Source organism: Colletotrichum jinshuiense, chromosome 9, assembly GCF_051148585.1.
Source record: "Colletotrichum jinshuiense chromosome 9, complete sequence".
Lineage (NCBI taxonomy): Eukaryota > Fungi > Ascomycota > Sordariomycetes > Glomerellales > Glomerellaceae > Colletotrichum > Colletotrichum jinshuiense.
The window spans coordinates 1300330-1322831 of NC_139316.1; the positions used below are offsets into that span (position 1 = coordinate 1300330).

The following is a 22502-nucleotide window of genomic DNA, read 5'->3' on the forward strand; positions in this document are numbered from 1 at the left end:
ATTGAGAGACTCCGCGTGTGCTTCTTAAGACCAGGAAGGCGCCCTCAGGCTGGGCTCCTGCTTGAAGAGCAGTTATCGGCGTAAGAGGGACGGACTCCGGGGCAGGTACGCGCCAAGCCGACCCACTCGCCAGCCGGCCCGCGAACTCTGCCGGCCGGGAGACGAAGGCATCAGGGCCTGTCCGCGCCATAAGGGCGTTCTACTAATCAACACTACGTTACCGTTAACAGATCACAGTATAACAGTACCTACGGAAAAATAATACAGAGGTGGGGTTTCATAGTTTAAATTCTCGTAAACTAGACGTTTATTAGTAACTCAGTGAATTGTATCCTACGCAGGATAGCGGCTTACATTCTACCTCCCATCTGTCACAAAAAATGATGAGCCTTGCCTCCAAACCTTTACCACTGTAAGTATTGACCATTTACTTCTTTCTTTAGGCTATCCATATTTTATCATATTATTCGGGGCAACTGACGGTGGCCTCGCTCCGGTACGGCAGTAAGCATATCACATCACGAAGTCAAGAGTATAGCATTTTTTTTTACGACGTAAAAGTTTCTGTCCAACCCGAATTAATTCTGTCATGATATTACCCATTTAACCAGCTTCACGCGTGTCATCCTGCAACCTCGCCATCTCAAGCATCAATCGATACAAGTAGATGCCCTGTTGCGTCGGAGTCATTGCCTGGGAGTACCACCCCCGCCCGGCATCGGCAATGCGGCGGGCGATGCGCTGGCCTTCAGCCGTTGAGGTCATAAAACGCACCAGTTCCGGCAGCTCGCCCATGTCGACGCTGACGGGCACGTAGTGCAGCCAGGGCTTTAGTCGCTCATCGTGCCACTCGCGGAAGATGCTCACTTTGAGCGGCACGCTGCGCGACGCCAGAAACCTGTAGAACCGTCCGCTGAAGCTGTTGCCATCTACATCAAGTGCGAATCGGTACCGCAGCGGCCGCGACTCGGCTTCGCCGCGCCGCGGCTCGCCGAAGAAGCGCTCCTGCTCGTCGCATATAGCAGTGGTGGCGCATCCCACGGTGCGGGTCAGACCGACGTCGAAGAGGGATGTGTCAAAGGCGTCAGATGTGTATGGTTGTACGCCTCCACCGGTTGAAGAGTCGCCAGGGCTGCTGCGCAGAAAGGTGAAGCTGCGGTGCTCCTTGCTAGTAGCGAGGGCGACGAGCCGTTGCCGGTGGCCCTTGCGCCAGGTGTCGTGCGACCACTCGCCGCCGGTCGAAGAACCTGTCCAGTAAACAGCATTCTTCTTCATGCCCCAAAGCCAGTCAGACCATGGGCTGTAAAGGCTCGATTCAATGGAGTAGTGGGTGGCAGGGTAGAGGATGTCGGAGAAGGGCCGGGGGGCTGCGCGAGAGAGCATCGGGACCTCGGATGGCAACCGGCGGAACGTTTTTGGACTCATGACGAAGCCATGTTGGGAAGCGTACTCTGGATGTTGACACAGATCTTTTGCTGTAGTGGTGCTGGTCAGAAAGTTGATGCCAAGGGGGTTGGCGGGCCCCCTCAACGTTGACGATAGTTCCTTCCCATGAGCTTTGCAGGCCTCATCGATCGCCCCTATTATAGAACGGTGAGATAAATCAGTCCAGTTCGTTGAATCTCCGCCTTTTATTGTCTCCTGTGTCTTCAGCAGAACCGAAGGCTCGTCCAAAAAGTTGAACAGGAGCTTAACGTCCGGCACCAGCCGCCGGGCGTCACCCAGGAGTCGGGTCAACGGGTCAGCCCAGGTCCGACATCCCGGTCCAAACCTCCCTTCGGCAAATTCGCATATCTCATTGTGGTTTCCGATCTTGTAGTTCACCGCGCTCTGGACACGGTGTTCGATCTCGGCCGCGCTGTACTTGAGGAAGGGGTGGACGCTTTCCGCGATCATGTCGAAGTCGTCAATGACGGGGGAGCCGTTCGCTAGGGCATATTCAACCCAACGGCGGAACCCGAGCGGCGGCTGCCGTCCGTATCGCCTCCTGTATTCCTGCTCGGCTTCGCTGGGGTCTGTTGACTGTCGTTTTAGGAAGGCATTGAACTGATTTTCGGCGTCTCGATGGAGCAGTACGACCGGGTGGCCATCCCATGTCCCCGGTGGTTCTTTGACGATAGCCACAGGCTGGGAGAAAATGTCGCTCAAAGCACTGTCGGAAAGATAGTTGAGAACGACTATTGTGGAAACGAAAGTTATAATTGCAATTCTTTTGGTGCTGAGAGTTCGCCGTAAAAGGTGCATTTTATGTTACAAATAGGAAAACATGCAACATGGCTCAGCATCTTGGAATATGCAACCTTCAATGTGCAAGGTCAAATTTAAGAATTGTCTCCATGGCAAATACACCATACAATGGACGGTTTAGCCTCAGGTATGGGTAACGTTATGCCAAACACCTTCGCCCGGCTAATACCAATGTGCTTCGCCTCCGTGATGTTAACGTCACCCCCTTGCAAGTCGGCCCATCTGAGAAGGATCTTGGCAGCTACACCCATGTATTCTAAAACATCAAAGACTAGTTGTAGAGATAAAGGGAGGTATAGAGAACCACAGTAAGGCATATCATATGCCCCATTATTTATTACCAATCTAAACCCCGATATTTCTTCCGCCCGTGTCATATGCACAGTCTCCTGCGCCACCCACGTGTTGAACTAATTTTCTAGTTAAAGGCCCAAGAGTGAAGTGTTCAGTCCCAGTCCAAACACATAACGGTCGAGATGGTTTTCAGGGGCACGCCATCTCAGTCTGGAAAGTGAATGCTGACATCGCGGCGACACATTGCACATGCATACACGCGATAGTTACTGCAAAAACCTACCCGGGTAAGATAGCATAATAGCTCTATTGAAGTCTTTTACATCCGGTTTCTGAGGAGTAACCAGGTATTGCAATGGCTCTGACCTATTCATTACGGTATCATGATCCTGCTTTTTATCGGGTCGGCATAAATAGTGACCTTGTCCCTGTTAGCCTGACCCCTGTTGACTTTAGAAGCAGTAGTTCGCAGGCAGCAGCCAAGCGACAAGCTCAGTTTGCTACCAGTGAGGAATGGACGTGGAGTTTGGCACAATAAAATATCCGCGGCCCCCGAATATTGGTCCCATTAGGACACAATGATGACACAATATGAGCCAATCACAGGTGTTCCGCTTACAGAATAACGGCACACATAGTATAGTACGGGGCAGACAACGTCAACCTCTAGACCTTTGCGACGGCGGAGGTTGGACGATGAACCTTTCCCATATCGTTCGACGGGGGACCGTTGTTGTCGTTGACGTCAACTGTAACGTACCGGGCGATAGGCGTCTTGGCGAGGTGGGGATGACAACCATGCGGGGGCCAATACATCGGCGAGAAATCCTGATGCCTAGAAATGACCAACGCTCACCAGGACTAGATCAGTTCCATAATGGCAATGCAAAGGCCTTCAAAGGAAATGCTTCAATATTGCAGCTGTGGCTGCTCGTATCCTAGCAGTTGCCCGACGGCTGCCAAATAGGTATATATGTCCAGAAGCATCAGCAGCTGCAATGGCAGGGCTTCCGAAATCGTTTGTATTCACCCTTCATGCATTGAGATATTGTTTAAACGGATAGCCGCCTGCTCTCGTGCCAACATTCAAGGCGGAGGCATGCTTCGGGAGATGCTAAATTCATCTCTCGACTAATGACTTAAGATTTGACTGCAAACATTTTGGGAGCATCCCGATGTGCTCACCATGTCATAAATGCATGATTGAAACACCCGCGACCTTGGAGGATCAAATACGAGATTAACACTTGGCTAGCTTCGCAGAACCAACCCCATATTTGTTCCGGTAAGCATCCGATCTTGGAAGCCCAATTAGCCACGCATACACGAGCCCAACACCGGGTTAGCTCCATAGAAGCAAAAAATTGTCCTGGTAGAACATCCCAGCTCACGTATCAATGCTTCAAGAAATTTGATCGGAAGACGGGCGTTTGAATTTACGCGTTTGAATTTACGTACGACTAACTATCAAACATGTTTAAAGGGCCTCGAAGACCATGGTTCGTTCAACTTTGGTTTATGTGCTAGCGATTGCATGCCAGCCTTCCGAAGGTGAATGAAGCGCATGATTTTCTATTCGAGTGTTTACCCTGTAGGTGCTGGAAAATAGACAAGAGCGACTCGCACTTTCGCGATTCAGACAGCCGTGTCCAATTTGGAAGTCTAGCTGTAATACACTACATAGGTTTCTGGGATTGGACCATCACAGAGGCTGCCTGCAGGTGACAGTGAAGCAACTCAAGGCGGGGGGAAATAGCGCAACGTTCAAAATGGGCCTGCCGTCTTCTGCAAGTTCCATGTCCTCGGTCTCGAACCTACTTAAATTCCATGCGATTGCTTGTTGCGTCCTAGCTCATGTCTATAATGAATTTTGTACACAGCTTATTGGAAACATGAGGGGAGTCGGATCGTCGGGAGGCTGACGTACCCTCCTCAAAAGTTCAACCCTGCCATCAACCCATCAAAGTCATCCGACGAGAATCCAAGATAATTCTACGATCGAACCGACCTGGTCCGTATGTTATATCTGCATGCTGCCCGGGGGACTCGCAGCTTAGTTATTGTTTCAAACGAGAGACTGTTGGACTACCCAGCCAGAATACGGGCAGGCGGTCAGGCCGCGGGAAGCGGCAGCAGTCGGGCCCGGAGATTCTACCCCCGGGCCACCAACGGCGATATCTCCACAAATGCTGCTTCCGCTGGCTGCCTGTCTTTTCTTCTTTGTACATCTACAACCGGAATACAGTACCAGTTTTACTCTTCGTTCGATTTACCACCCGTACGGGTATCCTGTGATACCAACAGAGGCTTTTCAAGATAAAATTCGCTTACTGTGCCATAGAAGACGTTTCTGAATCTCTGGCCTGGCCATGCTAATAAACGTATGGAAATCGTGATTGTTCGAATGCCGCTGTATATCAGGCTATCTAACCCTCGTCGCCGCACTTCCTTTGTCTCATTTTGTGATATTCAGTATAATAAAGCTTTTGCATGACGAACCATGTCTCTTTCATGATGCCATTGTTGGATTACCTGGCCACCTGGCCAGAATACGGGCAGGCGATCAGCAGCAACCAGCAGCCGACCGCAGTAAGGGCCGTGGCAGCGGAACCCGGAGATCCAACCTCCGAGCCGCCAACAGCGCTATATCCACCACCGCTGCTGTTGCCAACCTTTCTACTTTCTTCCCTTCTACAAATAGGAATACAAAACCAGTTTACGCACTGATTTACTCTGATTTACTACCCGTACAGGTTTCCTGTGATATAAACAGCCATCTAGCTGTGAAATTTGCGTGGATTTTATATAGAGATAGGCTCATCAGATCATGTTTGCATGCATGCAAATCGAACTGAACGCCAGCCACTCCGAGTTCGTGTGCATGTTTAAGGTGTTGCAGGGCGAGTGTTTGACGAATGCCCTTAGAAAAGATTGTAGCGCCAGATTAAAACCGCTTGAAGGCGAACTCTAGCGATAAATATGTTTAATAAACCACTTGCCTTTTTCTGAAGCATGCCACTGTTGGGGTTGGGGGAAGAGCGCAAATTAGATGAATTGCGAGCCAGACACCGTTGAAGTTCTGCCGTGCCGTGATCGATATAATTCAATCTTGCTAAGAGCACAATCTAGGTTTCAAGTTTACCACATTATCTCAAGATGCCTTTTAACTGTAAACACTACGCCTGCAGAGGAGACATGTACTGAAGTCGTTTTGGTCAAGTAGTGTGAGACAATCTTGTTTCAGCCCAAAGCTGCGGACGCAGTGGCGGTCTGGATTTAAGCCGACAGACAACCTGGTATTCATTGGCCAAGTTTCTAGACTACAGTGACCAACGGTTCTACCATGCCCAGGGGAAACGCCAGAAGATCATTATAGACAATGCAATTGGATGGCATCAACACTGTTCCATTCAAGTTACTTCTTATTGCCGCTGTACGAGACGGAGTCGGTATCCGAAGTTCATTAGCTCAGGCACGCCAAGAATGTTAGGGCCTCCCCTCGACCCCGAACGGTGCATATGTGGCATGTGTTTCTAGATCAAAAATCCCGGACCAGTCGTCGAGGGTCGATCGCTTTTAGCTTTCCCCGACTTCCGATGCCGTTCGGATGTTAAACTACACTGGAGCGGGCGGGGTTCCGCTAAAGACCCATTCTGTCTCCCGCAAATTGCATCTGGCAGTTGCAGTAACCAGATGCAGTGACTTCAGGGTATCGTCTCCCCGAAGCCACTCGGCTCGGAGTGGATACACTGTGCGGTAGTTAGCAGGTCACAGTGGAATGAACCCCCTGTCTCTGGCAGTGCTGCACCACTAGAAACGCTACCACAATTATACTATCTAAGCCATTGCACTTTAATTCGAGCAGGTTGTGCGCTCCCTCTGAGCCAGTGAGAGCGCCGATGCTTGCTGGAGACGGCGGATCAGTGTCGCAAATGCATCAAAGGATATACTTACCCCTACACCAAAGTAGGTTTTGACGATCATATGATAGACCGGTTAGCGTGATGGGGCCTGTGTTCCATATTAGAGCCAGCACAACAGGCGCTGAGTAAGGGGGATGAGGAACCTGGAGGCGGAGAGACTGTCAATGCGGAGACGAAAGGTGCCCTAATATAAATTCCTCAACCTCTGAGTAATGTTAACAGATTGCTCTTTCTCATTCTTGCATCTAGCTCTCACATTCAGTCTTTATTTCAAAACTCGGCTATCTTCATTCGGTTCTTTCTTTGACCAGATTCGTCAACAAGTCTCAAAATGGCACCCCTGGGATCCAAGAAATCCATTCGCATCGGCGTCATGCTGGAGGACGTCCAGTTGAGCGATATCATGGGCATCGACCTCTTTGGCAACCTCTCCCGCGAGTACTACAACAAGATCAAGGACTTTGACCCAGAGCTCGCCCAATGGGCCGATCATCCCGTGGATATCCAATTCTTCTTCATCTCCTCGACGCTTGAGCCCGCTCCAATGACCCCGGGACTGAAGTTCGTCCCCAACATCACATATGACGACTGTCCCCGAGACCTAGATCTTGTTCTCATTGGCGGACCTCTGCCGTCGCACCGCCCGCCACAGGCCGACCGCTTCATGAAGGAAGCCTTTGCACAAACGCCTGTGTGGTTGACGACTTGCACCGGCAGCATGTGGCTGGCTAGTGCTGGTGTATTGGAGGGCAAGAAGGGCACAACGAACCGCGAGTTCTTGGTTGCAGCGAGACAGATGCATCCCGAGACCGAGTGGCTTGATCAAAGATGGGTGGTTGAGAAGAAGGAGTTTAACGGCGAGGGTGATGGTGAGCTCTGGTTAGGAGGTGGAGCGGGAGCTGGTAAGTTTTTTCATCAACGCCTCACTATTTATGCATCAACTTCATACTTACACATATTTATAGGACTTTCAATGATAATAACATATCTGAACAAGAACTTCGACCCAGGTTTCGTTCAAAAGCTGGCTCTCGAGGCAATTGCCTTCGAGGAGTTGGCGTTGAATCAATCTTACAAGACGTCAAGAAGACAGGTGTAGTCGCTCAATGCAAGAGAGCAAGACGTCATATTCAACTAGGTACATCGCCAAATAAAGATATATGCCCCAAATTGGATGAAAATTACCCATCTAAGAAAGTTGATGCACTACGCCTCCACATATCGGATGATAAACTCGGGGGAGTCATAGCGGTCCCAACTCTCAGGCAGGGCTCTGTCGGCCAGAATCTTCAAGGCAAAGATGCTAAGGCGATATCGCCCAGCCGGGACCCATGAACCATCAGCCAAAGCTCCATCCCAAGCGTTTGTCCAGCCAATTGGTCTTCTGTACGTCACTGGATACCCGGCAATATTACCCAGCGTAGTCACACCGAGGCCGTTGTCCTTCGCATCGGGAAGAGGCGCTGATCCTGGAGAGACGATCGGGACGACCTCGAGACGAACTTCCGCGCTACCCATGATTAGCCACACGAACTGATCGGGCAGAGCTCCGAGTGGAAGAACGAGGTCAGTCGTGTTAGCCAAAGGCTGAGCCCATTCAGGGTGAGCGGCCGGCACAGGGAGCTGGAAGGTCGTGTTGGCAGGTACCTCTGGACTCCGCGGGTCGTCGCTACGAGAAAAGAAAAGTCGGTGGGCGGGGAGCACCGTGGTATTCTTCATGGATCCGGCGACACCAATGTAAGGGACGGAAAGGGCGATTTCACCGTCATCGTTGGTGCCGTTGAGGGCAACCCACCCGGAGTACAGAGGCAAAGACGCTGCATTCAGGCCCTTTGGCGGGACGACGCTCACGAAGATTTCGGCTGTAGTGTTGGGCTCCAAGCTGAAGTTGGAGGGTTCAAAGCTCAATGTCGCATATACAGTTTCCAAATCAGGAGAGCTGCTACGGTATATGTCGTTCAAAGTTATGGCAGTTAGGGCTGGGACGTGAGAAACATTGTAGGTTGCTGGTGAGTCGCCGACGTTTGTAACGGTGAAGGAAATCTCGGAAACCAAGTTGTCTGTGTCGTTGAAAGACAAACCGGCAACGTTGATAACGGATGTTGCGTATGCTGCATCAAAGGCTTGCACCATGCCAGCCCCCTGCTGCGCGACAGGACCTAGGCCGGATTCAAAGTTGGGACTTCCGAAGTTCTGAGACAAATTCGGCTTTGCCGTGGACGCAAGAAGCCGCTTGATGAGATCCGGGTCCCGTGTTCCCCGCGCCTATTGTAGTCGGTTAATAAAACCAGAACACACCAATTCACCCAACAACACAAAGGGTAATTACCTGGGACACGAGAGCAACAATACTGGCGACAAGCGGTGTTGCCATCGAAGTGCCCGAGGCGACTGCGTATTCGCCAAGGGCAACAGGATACGTGCTCAAGATGCCACCTCCCGGGGCGCCGAAGCTAGGCGCAAGGGTGAGCTCAAAGGTAGGTCCCCAACTGGTGAAGGCAGAAACCTTCCCTGCGCTGTCTGCACCCTGACTCTGGTATGACGAGATTGACATCACACCTTCACCAACACTGGGTGTGCTGATACCGAAGAGGCCTTCGGTACCGCCGACCTCGTTGCCCGCAGCGAAGGTACACGGCACTCCAGCATCCACGATTCTGGAGACGGCGACAGCGAAAGCGTCACCCGGCCATGCGTTAGACCCGCCAATAGATCCGGTGATGATATCGCTGCCGTCTTCGAAAGCTTTTATGACACCCGCCAAAAGAATGTCACCTGTCGTCAGACTATTGCATGGAAATGTTCGGTACATGCCCAGCTTCACACCAGGAGACGCGCCAGTGAAGCCCATTGGGTTCTCCAGCGCCGCAATGATACCAGCGACATGTGTGCCGTGACCAAGGCAGTCTTCAAATGGATCTTCATCAGGGACAGGAGCATTCGTACCGTCGTACGCCTCGCCAACAAGGTCAAACCCGTACTCAACCAGACAACCAGGACCGAAACAGCCTCCGAGGGCGGGGTGTGTATAATCTATACCAGTGTCTACGATACCAATTCGTAGGCTTTTGCCAGTGAAACCCTTGGCGCGGAGCTTGTCGACCTGTGTCATGACGTGTGGAGGCCAGGTGTCTGTCGAATTGGTTTGACGCTTGTACTTTGACGATGTCTTGTCTTTTCCTGTCCAAGAGATCTCAAGCTTGGGGACAGATATTAGTGGTACGGGCCAGAGTTGCTTGACCTGCGGAAGCCCGGCGATCCTCTCGGCCGTTTCGTTGTTGGAGCTTTCCACGTGCAAAGAAAGGCCTTTGAAGATTTTGGATTGGAGGTTGAGGCGTCGAGAGACCTTGGTAACGCCCTCTTCGGCCTCAAGCTGACTGAGAAACCCGCCGGCATCCTGGCAGTAGGTCAGAGGCAGACAGGCTTCGTGAGTGACGGCCATGAACTAACCTGGTCATCGGCAAGTTCCACGATGTATGCGCCGGGCACGTATGTCTGCTCAATGATTGGCACCGCCTCGTCCCTTCTGACACTCGAGGCACACGATACGGTCGCGACGCCGACCAATGCTGCCACAGAGACTCTCCAGGGAACCATGATGGGCCGATGTGATCACTGCAAAGAACCTTGGATTGATGGCTTAGATCAGATCACCATTCTCAATGCCGCCTTCTACCAGCGTGCCCGCGTCTCTTTATACATGCCCGACACACGCCATCTCATGGGAGCGCTTCGAAAGCCCACGGCCACCAACGTTACATCAAACACTATCGCGATGCCATGATGAGTGGCGTCTTCTCCACCGAAATCACCCATAATCGGTGTTCGGATGAAGAGGAAGCGCCCTCAGTGCGGGGCACTCTGAGTCCACTGAGGGCGATTGAGCAAGATAAGCGGATTTAGCATGATCCCTTGTGCCATTGCGAGTTCTTCACCTGAGGTCAAGAGAGGGAAATGGCCCGTGCCCCAACGTCCAATGCCAGTGTTGGGGTGGCAGGTAGCATCATCGGCGAAATTCAGGAACGGGCGACGAGGGGCATAACGGAAGGTGGTATTTGAAAGAACCTTGCCGCCCTGCAAGTTGTTGCTGCGACGTGATCTTGGCGCATATAGGCTTGTATAAGTTGGCACAATCGGTACACCTGCCGACAGCACCAACTTGGAAAAAAGGACATGGATGCACGCCGGTCGGCACACGTGATTCAATGGGCTGCAGAATGCTACCAAAGATGGAATCACTTGCGTGTGATGTCGTAAAATAAAATCTCTATATTATTAAACCATCAGACCGGTCTGTCTGATATGATCGCCATGTCATCCAGTTGAAAATTCCCGTAACAAACAGGTACCGGACGAGGCAGAGCGGCTGCTTTTTGCTGTTATACCAGTGTTCCGTTCACCACTGACAACGCTCCTTCAAGGAACAGCTTGTCGAGTGCAGCCGCAGCTGTAACATTGTCCACCTTGAGATTCAGCCAGTGTTGGTTAGTGACATTCTTGTCGAAGATCCACTCGTTTGAGCCATTCGCAAAAACAAGGTTGTGGCCGAATTCGTTTCCGTACTCGAAGATGTCCCCAAGACCCTGGATAGCGTACAGAACTGTAAGGGGGTCCCAGGACTCGCGAGGCCTGTAAACGTTGTAGTAAATGTAAGCTTGCCGAACCGGATCTGTCGAAGGACCCTCCGCAAGCAGTGTGCTGCCGGACAGGACGGTGCCGCCAACCTCCGTTCCGCAGAAAACGACGCGGCCTTTCCAGTTGTTCACGACATGCGCGGTATGTGACGGGTTGTCACCGAAAAAGTTGAATTCGCGGCCGGATGGGTATCCACCACCCATGACGACCAGCTCCGACACTTTGCTCGCGATGAGCGCGGGGCCCGTGAGATTAGAATAGGAGTCTGCGGTGGAGTTGAGGAGACCGGAGAGGTTCTCGAAGAAACCGATTGAGACGATGGTGACGGGCTCATGTGCCTCCGCGAGGATCTTGCGGTAGAGCGACACAGCGTCCCATGCGTCTTCCGCCTTGCCAAACGGGAGGGAACCTCCGGAGTAGTGGTAGGATATTTTGCTCGCGTACTCTCCGAGGTCGTACGCGAATGTATCAAAAAAGCTTTCGTTGGTCAATGGCCGCCGTGCGCCGATAGGGACTTCTGGAAGGCCGTAGTGGGCGAGGATGGCGGATGTTGCGGTGACAGAGTAGGTAGAGGGATAATTCACATTGACTGCCAGCAAGTTCACTTCAGGAGAAGTCGCCGCCAATAGCAAAGCGCTAGTGTCACTGTTTAAATGTAAGAATCAAGTTCATGAGAGCTTCTGGGCCAAAACTCACTCGCAGTCGCTGAAAATGTCGGTGTCAATAATGACGTTCTTGCGGGCTGCCAAAGCGGGCTGCACCGCCAGGGCTGCAAGAGCAGCTTTTATGATCGAGCAGACCATATCGACGGATAGACAAGCTATTAATCCAACAAGTTTGGAATATCCAAAACCGAGAAACCTGTCAACAGAGTAGCTGGGCTAATGTCAGACGTCCAATTGACGCAGAGAAATATGGGATGACTGGTGTTTCCCTACTTGTAGTAAAAAGTTCTTATCTTGACTCGGCAGTGCAAAATGATCTAAACCCCCATTGCAAGGGTCTTACTCCGATTTTAGGAGACATGTGGAACCCGGTAATCTCAATCAAAGGCTGATTATCCACGGAAAACTTGCAGCGGTCAAGGTTCAACGTTGAAGAATAGCTTAGATGGAAAGTGTGGGCCGATAAGGGAATCACTCAGTGTCAAAGCTCACTCAACCTACGACCTTGAAAGAGGCGGGGAAAATCGTAGTATAAGATCTCTACATCATTCGTAGTGTATCTGCTCCGATTCTATCTATAATACATCAGTCAAATAGAAAGTTATCACATTCACAACACCAAATTCCATGCCCAGAATGCTATTTAAGCATCCAGCCGTTTACGAACCCGGATTGGGACTGCTCTGTCGAATGCATGAGTTCCAAAGGGCATTGCCCGATGCTTTGAACGAGTCTTGGCTGCATTGACGGGATACAAAATTTCGATGTCCAAGTCTCTTAGTAGCAGAAACACAGAAACTAAGATGGTGCTTTTTGCCAGAGTCTCGCCTGGGCACTTCCACGCGCCTCCTCCAAACGGAAAGAAGTGTCCTCGGAGAGCGGCTAAATTAGCCAATCTAGCTTTGGAGTCGTCCGCAACGGTCTTCTCTCGTGCCGACTGGTTGATTTCTGCCCAGGTCGTAGAGACGGATCCCGCACGAATCCGAACAGGGCCACTTGTAGGGTCATCAGGATACTCAAGAAATCGCTCTGCCCAGAAAGATTGAACAGGATGCTCTGCAACTCCGTCGATAATCCTACCAGTGTTCCAAAAAGACTCATCCAAGCCTCCCAGCCAGTTGGCAGACATACCGGTACTTCCTGGTGTAATACTCGAAAGACAGTCTCCATGGAGACGGAGCCCAGCCCCAAGTGTCTTACGCCCAACGGCGCTCGCGACATGTAGTCGTAGGGTCTCCCGATAAACCGAATTTAGAAGCGAGGCCGATAACAGCGCTTTGAGGTCTATCGGCGAGTTTGCATCATTAATTTCGTGTAGTAACTCTTTTCTGAGTCGAGAAACAAGAGACTGATCAAGCAGAATATGCAAGATCGTCCAGGCTGCTGCCGGAACTGTATTTGCCATCGTGCTAATGGTTGAACTTTTAGTGATGAGGAGCTTCTGATAGCGATGCAGTTATCAACTTACACGAACAAGAATCCGAGCATCACACTCGATATACCTGCATCTGAGAACCCCAGCTCCTCATGCCGCCTTACCATATCCCGCACGTAACGTGTGCCCCAAACTGGATTATGCTCAGAGTTGCCAAGTTCCCCGTTGTCATGGTGAGAGTTCGAATTACACCATTTACGCCACGAATGAAGGTTCTCGAGCATCCGGTCCCGTGTTCGGTACTTTGAGGGATAGAGCCACCGAGGACCCCCACGGGAGACAACAGGGAACGCATCATAGAACTTCCAAAAGTCGTCACAAATCGAAGGACAAATGATGAATAGGTTTTTGCCGTAAAGAGCCTCGACCTCGGCTCGAAAAATGGCGTCTCTTACAAACAAATACATATCTGGGACAACAAGTGACTCTTGGATCACAGGCTGAAGCTGCTGGGGCCAGAATTGTTGTTCGAGGTTGTAAGAGAATCTGTCCATGACGAGCCTCAGATTTTGTCCATTCAAAAAAGTACCGAAGTCTCTTCGCTGGTGCTCAAAAATCCGTCTGGATGGATCTGGATGTGCAGTCGAATGTTCTTTGGCCTTAGTATTTTCAAAAGCCGAGATGTGATCATGGTCGAAGATGCGGTAGTCGACTGCATTCAGTCCGAAAAACACAGTCAACGCCTCGAAGATTCCAGGAACTGGGACAATACTCCGAGGACATTTGAAAAGCGACCGAATCCCATCACCGGGAAGAATATAGTAAATCGAGCTCGCAGGGACGGAAAGGGAAATGATAGAACCCCCGAACTTTGATCTGGGGTCACGGTCAGCGCGATGTCGTCACACAGGACGTATTATGGCGGTATGCTTACTGGAGGCTGCGGAGAAAGTTTTCGGCATCGAAGAGAATTGCGTAGGCATGTCCGAGGCCTGGAATAAAGTATGGCGGTATAACTGTTTTTCTCGTCTCCATACTCCTCCGTCTGATGCTTTGCCAAAGGAAACGAATGTAAGTAAGCCCATATGTTAGGAGGAAAGCAACCCCAAGAATAGAAAAAGTAAGGATAAACTTTGCGATAACATATTGGAAGGATCCCATGATGTGAACCACATCAAAAATTGGCGAAGACATGTTTCTCACTCCCGAGGTTGGAGCAAAAGCTTTCGCGATTGCATTTCTGGGGGGCCTCTTGAGCCTTTATCCTAATGACAGAAGCTTCAACAGTTCGGAGCATAACCTGAATACGCAATCGCTCTTGTGCGAGTGGTCTTCTATTTCAGTTATAATGGGGGCTATCTATGGTTACAACGGGGGCCGGCACCACTGATAGCCTGATTCTAAACTCATCACGCAGCTCATGTTGGTTGTAAAAATTGGTTGCCGAGCCCTGCTAATTACGTACCCTTGCATTTGTGTTTGGTTTCTCTAGCAAACATGTGGCCCGACGAAGGGAGGTCGCAAACCACGCCCAAGATCTCAGCCCAAATCGCTCATCGGACACAATGGCCAGCCCCGGTCGATCCGAGGATTAATCGTGAGATGGAGGTGGCTGCAGCCAAACAACACTGAGAACTTGAGCCGCCCGCCAAGCGTTCCGCTCCAATTGGCCTTGGGTTATTTGTCGTTTTCCCGCTGACCCAGCCACGTCTTCAAATCCAAAACTAACTGCATATCGATTCGGCCAACCGAGTTCTGGGCTAAAGGCTTGGGGGTCAGAATTATTCTAAGAAGAGTGTGAATTGCCCTCCAGGATTAGAATGAATTATGGGGCCGCACTGGTACAGTTTGTCTGCTTGTCGGCCCTGTTGGAAGATGCAATCTAGTATGTAGGGGTTGATTGGACTGATGATGACTTTGCCGCATGTGAGGATGTGCATCGTATGGGATGCGTTGTGATGGCCCGTGCAGACAGACACTTTGCCATGAATGCATCACGCAGAATGATACCTCAGCATGCCCTGTGGTATTCCTGATTCTTGGCACACGTCGTAGATAAGGCAGACAGACAGAAAGACCGTCAGCCGTCTTTGCTTCAAGACAAAGGAGACTTATGGCATTGTGAAATGTGACAACCCTTTGAGACAACCCTTTTGTACGGCCGCCAATCTGTTTTCCGTATTGACCATGTTGTTGGAATAATGGCGAAAGTCTTGTTGGTTCGCAAGACCGCGGTGGCCTCCACCCTTGGTAAGCTAGGTTATTTATCCTGAAAAGGAATGGTATCCGAATTGGCGGTTAGAATAGTGATGATAGTCCGAACAGTTATCTCAGGGTATCATTGGTACTATTGCGACTAAGCCATCGCAGAGAACTCGATTCCGATTTGACCGCAACCCGGACACTATCCACACAGGAAAGCTGGGGTAATAGTCCCCCGCGTGTGAAGCTGCAAGGAAGCTCAGAGCGACACAGGCTGATTATTGCCGCTTTGACTTTCGCCAGCGAGCTCTCGGCTGTTTTGCCGAGGTTCGAATCACATTCGACGTCAAACCCCTCTTCAACGCTGCCAATTGCCCGTCCGTCCGTTTCATGACATACACCCCATAAATAAGTTGTTACTTCATTGAAATTTGGTACTAAACCGTTTGATTTATTGCTTCCATCATTTTTAATTCACCTGAAAGATGACCACATACTCACCTGAAGCACCTTGGAAAGCAATCGCCAGTCGTAAGCAAGCCGAACGGGCAAGCCGCATCCCCCTGAAATGGCAAATACCATTTAGCCATATTCCAAAAGACCCTCCTCGGCCTCAAGATGGTCCACAAAACGTTCTGGATATCCCCGGACAATTTTTATCGCAGTCCGAGATATCTATCACCGAGTCCTACACTATCACAGCCCTGATCAATGGTATATCATCCGGGACTCTCTCCTCTACGCAGGTTGTAGAAGCATTCTGTCACCGTGCCGCCATCGCGCATCAGCTTACAAATTGCCTGACGGAGCCTCTATTCGATACAGCTGTAAAGCGCGCCCGATATTTGGACAAATATCTCCGCGAGAATGGAACCCCTATTGGCCCCCTGCATGGTTTGCCCGTTTCGGTCAAAGACACGTTCAACATTGCCGGCGTCGACACATCTATCGGCCTCGCATACTTGTGCCACAAACCCGCCGCACGTAACGCGCCCCTGGTCGATCTCCTTCTCTCTTTAGGTTGTGTTATCATAGCCAAGACCAACGTTCCGCAAACGCTTGGAAGCCTTGATTCCGTGAACAATATCTTTGGCCGAACAATGAACCCCATCAACCGGTTATGCACCGCAGGCGGCTCATCCGGTGGCGAGGGGGTTCTCGTCGCCATGAAAGGATGCATGATCGGCATTGGAACCGATATCGGCGGCAGTATCCGCGTCCCTGCGATGTGCAATGGTGTCTACGGCTTCAAGCCATCCAACGGACGCATACCATTTGGTGGCCAAGCTCTTACCGGCATTGAGGGAATGAGTCGCACATCTGTGCAGGCCGTCGCGGGCCCAATTGGTCGAAGTGTTGAAGATATTGACACACTCCTGCGGGAAGTTGTTCCTCGAGCCGCTCTGTGGGGAGAAGACTGCATGCCTGCATCGTGGTACCCTTCCTCCCGCGACACGCGGATTTCAGGTTGTGGTAAGAGAGGAGAGTTGATCATCGGCGTGCTTCGCACAGATGGAAACTGCAGCATACACCCGCCCATTGTAAACATGCTAGATGAGGTCACGTCTTTCCTTTCACGCTCAACTAATGTCAAGGTGGTGGAATTAGATTGTCCTGAAGCATGGACGAAGGCACAGTCTGTCATGAACAAGCTCATGGGGGTGGACGGGTCGATTACCATGGCCGAGATGATCGAGGTGATGGGCGAACCACTAGTACCGTGGACGGCGGCAAGGTTTAAGAAAGGGAAGCCCCAGCCGCTCACAAGAGTTGCAGAACTTCAAGCACAACGGGCACACCTCGAGCGCGAGATGCTAAAGTTCTGGACCGAGGAAGACGAGCACGGGAGACGGAGACAAAAGCTGGATGCGATCATCTGTCCAGTCGCCCCGCATCCTGTGCCGCCTATCGAAGGCTACAATGCCGTCGGCATGACAAGTAGCTGGGTGCTGCTAGATTACCCAGCGGGAACGATACCGGTGCGCGCCGTGAAGGAGACCGACTTGCAACTCGGTAGGCCGCAAGGTGGAAAGGTTTTAGGAAGCTGGGATGAAAGGAATCGCGAACTGTGGGACGAGGTGAAGATTGACAGAAAGATATATCTCGGCACGCCATTGAGTATTCAGGTAGTCGTACCGAGACTGCAGGACGAGAAATTGGTTGAAGTGATGGGTTACATCGATAACGCATGCAGAAGGGGGAAAGGTAGTATATACCCCAAACTTTGAGTCTTCACTAAAAACATCATGCTGGTAGTCTGCTGTAACTCAACTCGGGGTTCCAAGGGAGTCATATGATTACATTATCGCAGGAAAATACACAGATTCAACCAAAAAGAAATTCTGACAGTGACGTGCACAGTGGATATGCTATTTCCAAATAAAGTGGCCTGCGGGAACTGCAATGCGACTCATAACTAACTTCGTTGCTATTGACAGATAACTTATTGGCGAATGACTTGATTCATTTATCGGCCTTGTTACTTCCAGTTGCAGTTCAGTGTACGATGGCAGTGCAGGCCACCGTGGCTTCATTGACAAATCTAGTACGAGTCGTAGTAAGGGAAGATGTGCGTCGTGATCTGCTTTCCCCCAGAGTCGTATCGCTTGGGGATAACATTTTGAACGCCATGAACATCCCTGGGCTCGAAATCAAGACCCATGGTTGACAGCGTAAGAACATCCTGCCCATATTTTTCGTTCAACCAATGAGCAGTCATGTCCATGCCTGCAAGAGCCCCAGCCGCGGTCCAAATGCTGCCGTCGACAACCCATTTGGTCTCGGTAGTCCAGTTGACCTTTGGGTACCGCTTCTTGATCCATTCGAATTCCGCGTTATTGATCGTCGCATTTCGACCGTCCAGGACCCCGGCCATGGCGGCGACTAAAGAACCAGTGCAGTTGGTGAAGAGGAGTTTACCAGCGGACACATGCTGGCGGATGTACTCCGCAAACTTTGGATGCAGCTCAAAGGTCGAGGGGACGGGACCGCCGAGAATAAGAATGTCGAGATTGAGGGCATCCTCAACGGTCGCGGTGGGTACAATCGAGACCCCAGCGGTCAATGGTACGGGATCTAGAGTGACACCGATATGATGGTACTCAATCTCCGGTGCAAGAGCGACGAGTTCGTCGCTCATCGGGCGGTACTCTTTCAGACTCTGAGCCACCCACTGGCTACCAGAACTCAAGACGTCAAGGGGACCAATAACATCAATTGCCTGATAGGTGTATGCCAGGGCGCCAACGCGGAGAGGAGACATGATAGCGGTTGATTGTATTTTGTTTGGGGAAGAATATGAGAAGTTGAGTAGAATAATGTCTAGGCTGGTAAGGTTATCGTAGATTGGATATGTTGAGATTGTTGTAGAAGACGAAGGGATGAGCTTGTCCGACTGTTTTATATACTCGGTGGTCGGTTAGTATACTTCTCTTCTTCCAGTGTCGTCAGCTCAAGCAACATTCACACCTTGTTGATAATATTGTAGAATTAGTCACAACATCCGAGACAGACCGGAATACTCTACTACGCACACAAAAAAGATGCACAACTGAAACCGCCTTGTAATACCCGGTACTGCATCACGCTAGTCTCTCGACGAGAGACGAGAGAGACAGACGGTTTAGTTTTGTCAGCACAGACTGTAGTGGACTTATGTGGATAGTGGTCATAAGTTCCGGCGGTTCCAAGTCCCGAGTCAAGCCGGTGCTTACTTGGCGCTATGACACCCTTAGTGTGTCTGTTGGACGGCCCGCGCCATTATTCCATCCGTTTCTTAGACACAACCGAGATCTGGAAGGATGCGTATTATAATTGTATGCATAAGGTTGATGATTGCGATACTACGACCGAACCCCATTATTCGGGTACTCATTGGAAGCATGTTTTGGACGAACGCGGTGTAATTACACTAACTATCACAAACATCTATTAAGTGTCCCTAGGAACGCTATCCAGCCTTTTCCACACAGTAAATCTAATTCTCGACAGATATGAAATACATGCATGCATTGCAAACGTGAGGTTATGATGACCCTTGAACGGCCTTCTTGATTCTTTCCCCGAGCTCTGGGTAGACCCTGCTGAACATTCCTAGGGATTTTGGATTAGTAAAGCACGGTTTCCACGGAGATCCACAATAAAGCAACTACTTACCGAATGCCTTCTCGTGGACAACCGGCGCAGCACTACCGAGGTGCTGGGCCACATTGGATACAAGGTTTTCCTGCTCCCCCTCCTGCTTTTCAAGAACGTCCCAGAAAGCCCGGGCCTGCGCAAAGTCGTCGTCGACAACTTCTGACGTGAATCCAGAAACTTGACCGACCCAATCCTCGTGGCCCCCGGTAATGTAACCGCTTGCCCCTTGCCTGCCAACAAAGTTGACAGCCTTTAGGTCGGACCGGACGTAGTTCGGGTCACCGCCGTAGTTGTCTCCAAATGACATGAAGCCGTCACGCTGGTAAGGGCAGTACACGGGGGAGACTGCGCGGTTGCAGGGGAGCTGCTGGTAGTTGACGCCGAGACGGTACCGCGCAGCATCGTTGTAGGCGAACATACGGGCTTGCAGCATGGGGTCTGCGGAAGGAGCAAAACCCTGAACCATGTTCGATGGAGAGAAGGCTGCTTGCTCGATGTCCGCAAAGTAGTTCGAAGGCTAGCGACAGAGGTTAGCTGGTCTGAGTTTCGGCGGTGCAGCTACAATGATGCGGAAACACTAACGTTCTTGTTCAGTGTAAGTTTTCCCACAGGAATCAATGGGTAATCAGAGTGCGGCCAGACTTTGGTCATGTCAAAGATGTTCCAGCGGTATTTCTCTGCGTCCTTGGGCTCCATGACCTGGAAATAAACATTCCACGACGGGAATTCTCCCTTCTCAATGGCGTTAAACAAATCAGCTGTGTGATAGTCCGGGTTTTCGCCCGCGATCTTCACAGCCTCGTCCTGGGTCATGTTTTGCACGCCCTGGTTGGTCTTGATGTGGATCTTGACGTAGTAAAATGTGCCGTCCTGGCAGCCGTTAGTGGGGTGTCAATTTGAACAAATTAAGCTCATTGCTCACATCTTTGGTCAATTTGTAAGTGTGCCCGCTGTAGGAGTTCAAGTGTCTGATGCTCTGCGGGGTTCCTCGTCCGCTGAAAAGATGCATAAGCGCATGGATACCTTCCTGGTTATTGTTGTGGAAACTAATATCGTCAGTAATTAAAGCAAGCGATATGATGGGTGTACACACTCCCAGAACTAGATGAAAATCAGCAAATGTGTCATGGAATGTTGCATTGGCTCTGAAGAAATACATACCATGGTCGCATCAGTCAGGTTGGTGCGAGGATTCCGCTTGTGTGATCGATTCAGAGAAGGGAATTTGATGGGATCGCGAACGAAGAATACAGGCTTCCACGGTTAGCTCGTCTTATCTAGATGTGCCGTCACGATCACTTACGATGTCGTTGAAGACCCAATCCTGGTTACCCTCTTCCGTGAAGATCTTCATGCCCCAACCGCGCACGTCGCGAACGGTGTCCGCGCTGCCTCGTTCGGGTCCCACTGTTGAAACACGCAAAAGAACCTTGGACTTCTTGCCAATGCCGTTGAGGAACTTGGCGGAGGTGTACTGAGATACGTCGTGGGTCACCTCAAACTCGCCGAAAGCGCCGACCGCTCTGGCGTGGACAACACGTTCAGGGATACGTTCGCGACTGAAGTGTGCCAAAGTCTCGATGAGTTGCGTGTCTTGCAACAGCATGAGCCCCTTGATGGAATTGCCACCAAAGTGCTGCGCAGTGGTGGGGTCTGCGTACGGAACGCCTAAAACAGTATAAGTGAGACGGAAGGATGGGTACTGAGAGGCTGTCTTCATACCTTCGGCGAGAGTATATGTTGGAGTAGCCATTGTATCGGAGCTGATAACTTAATTGATTTCTCTGTGTGAATTAGAATTAAGATTAATTTGCGGCGAATAAAAATTCGGAGCCTCAAGTTTTGAATGCAAGTCAATGGTAATATCTTGTGTGGTCTTTCCTTCAATTCGGTGCACGGCGAGCCATGTTATATACTTTGGGAATTAATCTCGCAAGTTTGGCGTTTGGTGAAGTCATTCTAAGAATCTAAAAACAACTGGAAATTTAGCGCGCCGAACTAAGCGCTAACCATGGCTACACTTACAGACTGTAAGTCATCGAATACTCGTCGGTACGCATTCAAGGTTGCCGCACTGCCGAGTCCATGATGTTCTTTGTGGAGCCCGATGACGGGAAGCCCCGTTCGTCGTTGGTTTTCGGCATTGAGCAGTTCGTTCTGGGTCGGTAAAAGAGTGTCGGCGACAGTGTCAAGCTCCTTTCTGGTCGGCGGACGATGCTCGGCATGTACGTAAGCGGAGAGCCAGGCCTGTAAATGCGCAGTGTGAGTTAGGCACGGTAGTGTCATCATATTTTGTGTTGCGCTGATTGGATGACTCACTGGCATGCGAGTAAAATATGCCGAGACGACGAGGAATAACCGACGTCGGACCCGTTCAGATCGGGGCCGAGTGCCAGACCCGCTGGGCAACGGCCCGGGCTGGCAGTCTTGTTCCTTGAACGGTTCTGAACGGCAAGCAACACTAACTTTTGTCTGGGTGTTCGTCAGTGCCGGACGTTGCTGGTGCCATGCCATGCATCACTCACTAATTCGAGCCGTGTCGGCAATGGTCCTTGCATGTTGATTGGCTTGGTGCGGAATTCCACCAGGACGTGTCATCAAATCGTTTCGGGCTCTCCCGGTGCTAACCCAATCTAGAAAGATCAAGCTAGATTCGATTCTGCAAGGAACCGAAAGCAGGTTCTCTATACTAACATTTTGCCAGTGTTGTTTGCGTGCGTCGTCAAATGTATCGGAGGTTCGCAACGTGCAACATGGACTGCAGGATCTCGGAATCCTGAATCCTGCGTCATCAGGATACTGACTAACACCCTGACTGACTTTATTCGCAACTTCCCCACAAACTCGCCTGAAATAGCCCACGAGAAGCTGGGGACTCAACGACGAGGAGAATGTATAAGTAGGATCTCGAGTCTCTGCCTCAACATGAGAAAAAAACATCTTCATCATTCGAAAGCAACAACAACAACAACAAACATCCAACCCTCTTCACATACTCATCCATCCCGCTTAATCTCCAATAAC

The 22502-nt window shown here is 50.7% G+C and overlaps 6 protein-coding genes across 6 annotated transcripts; 2 read left to right on the forward strand and 4 right to left on the reverse strand.

Moving 5' to 3' along the window:
* Positions 1-603: 603 nt before the first annotated feature.
* EsH8_IX_000365 (uncharacterized protein) lies at positions 604-2244 on the reverse strand (the record flags this gene model as incomplete). The annotated part of the gene is made up of 1 exon (XM_083266701.1): positions 604-2244. One exon carries the CDS (start codon positions 2242-2244, stop codon positions 604-606), a length of 1641 nt encoding a protein of 546 aa, XP_083130266.1.
* A 4551-nt stretch (positions 2245-6795) lies between these two features.
* On the forward strand, positions 6796-7563 carry EsH8_IX_000366 (uncharacterized protein; the record flags this gene model as incomplete). The annotated part of the gene is made up of 2 exons (XM_083266702.1): positions 6796-7366; positions 7430-7563. The coding sequence occupies 2 exons, from the start codon at positions 6796-6798 to the stop codon at positions 7561-7563; spliced, it is 705 nt and encodes a 234-aa protein (XP_083130267.1).
* A 107-nt stretch (positions 7564-7670) lies between these two features.
* EsH8_IX_000367 (uncharacterized protein) lies at positions 7671-11902 on the reverse strand (the record flags this gene model as incomplete). The annotated part of the gene is made up of 5 exons (XM_083266703.1): positions 7671-8729; positions 8794-9861; positions 9915-9990; positions 10872-11735; positions 11796-11902. The coding sequence occupies 5 exons, from the start codon at positions 11900-11902 to the stop codon at positions 7671-7673; spliced, it is 3174 nt and encodes a 1057-aa protein (XP_083130268.1).
* Positions 11903-15826: 3924 nt separating this feature from the next.
* EsH8_IX_000368 (uncharacterized protein) lies at positions 15827-17569 on the forward strand (the record flags this gene model as incomplete). The annotated part of the gene is made up of 1 exon (XM_083266704.1): positions 15827-17569. The coding sequence occupies one exon, from the start codon at positions 15827-15829 to the stop codon at positions 17567-17569; it is 1743 nt and encodes a 580-aa protein (XP_083130269.1).
* Positions 17570-17883: 314 nt separating this feature from the next.
* Positions 17884-18603, reverse strand: EsH8_IX_000369 (DJ-1/PfpI family protein; the record flags this gene model as incomplete). The annotated part of the gene is made up of 1 exon (XM_083266705.1): positions 17884-18603. The coding sequence occupies one exon, from the start codon at positions 18601-18603 to the stop codon at positions 17884-17886; it is 720 nt and encodes a 239-aa protein (XP_083130270.1).
* An 885-nt stretch (positions 18604-19488) lies between these two features.
* On the reverse strand, positions 19489-21231 carry EsH8_IX_000370 (catalase; the record flags this gene model as incomplete). Its single annotated transcript, XM_083266706.1, has 6 exons — positions 19489-19995; positions 20061-20348; positions 20401-20505; positions 20640-20732; positions 20782-21146; positions 21201-21231. 6 exons carry the CDS (start codon positions 21229-21231, stop codon positions 19489-19491), a joined length of 1389 nt encoding a protein of 462 aa, XP_083130271.1.
* Positions 21232-22502: the final 1271 nt, after the last annotated feature.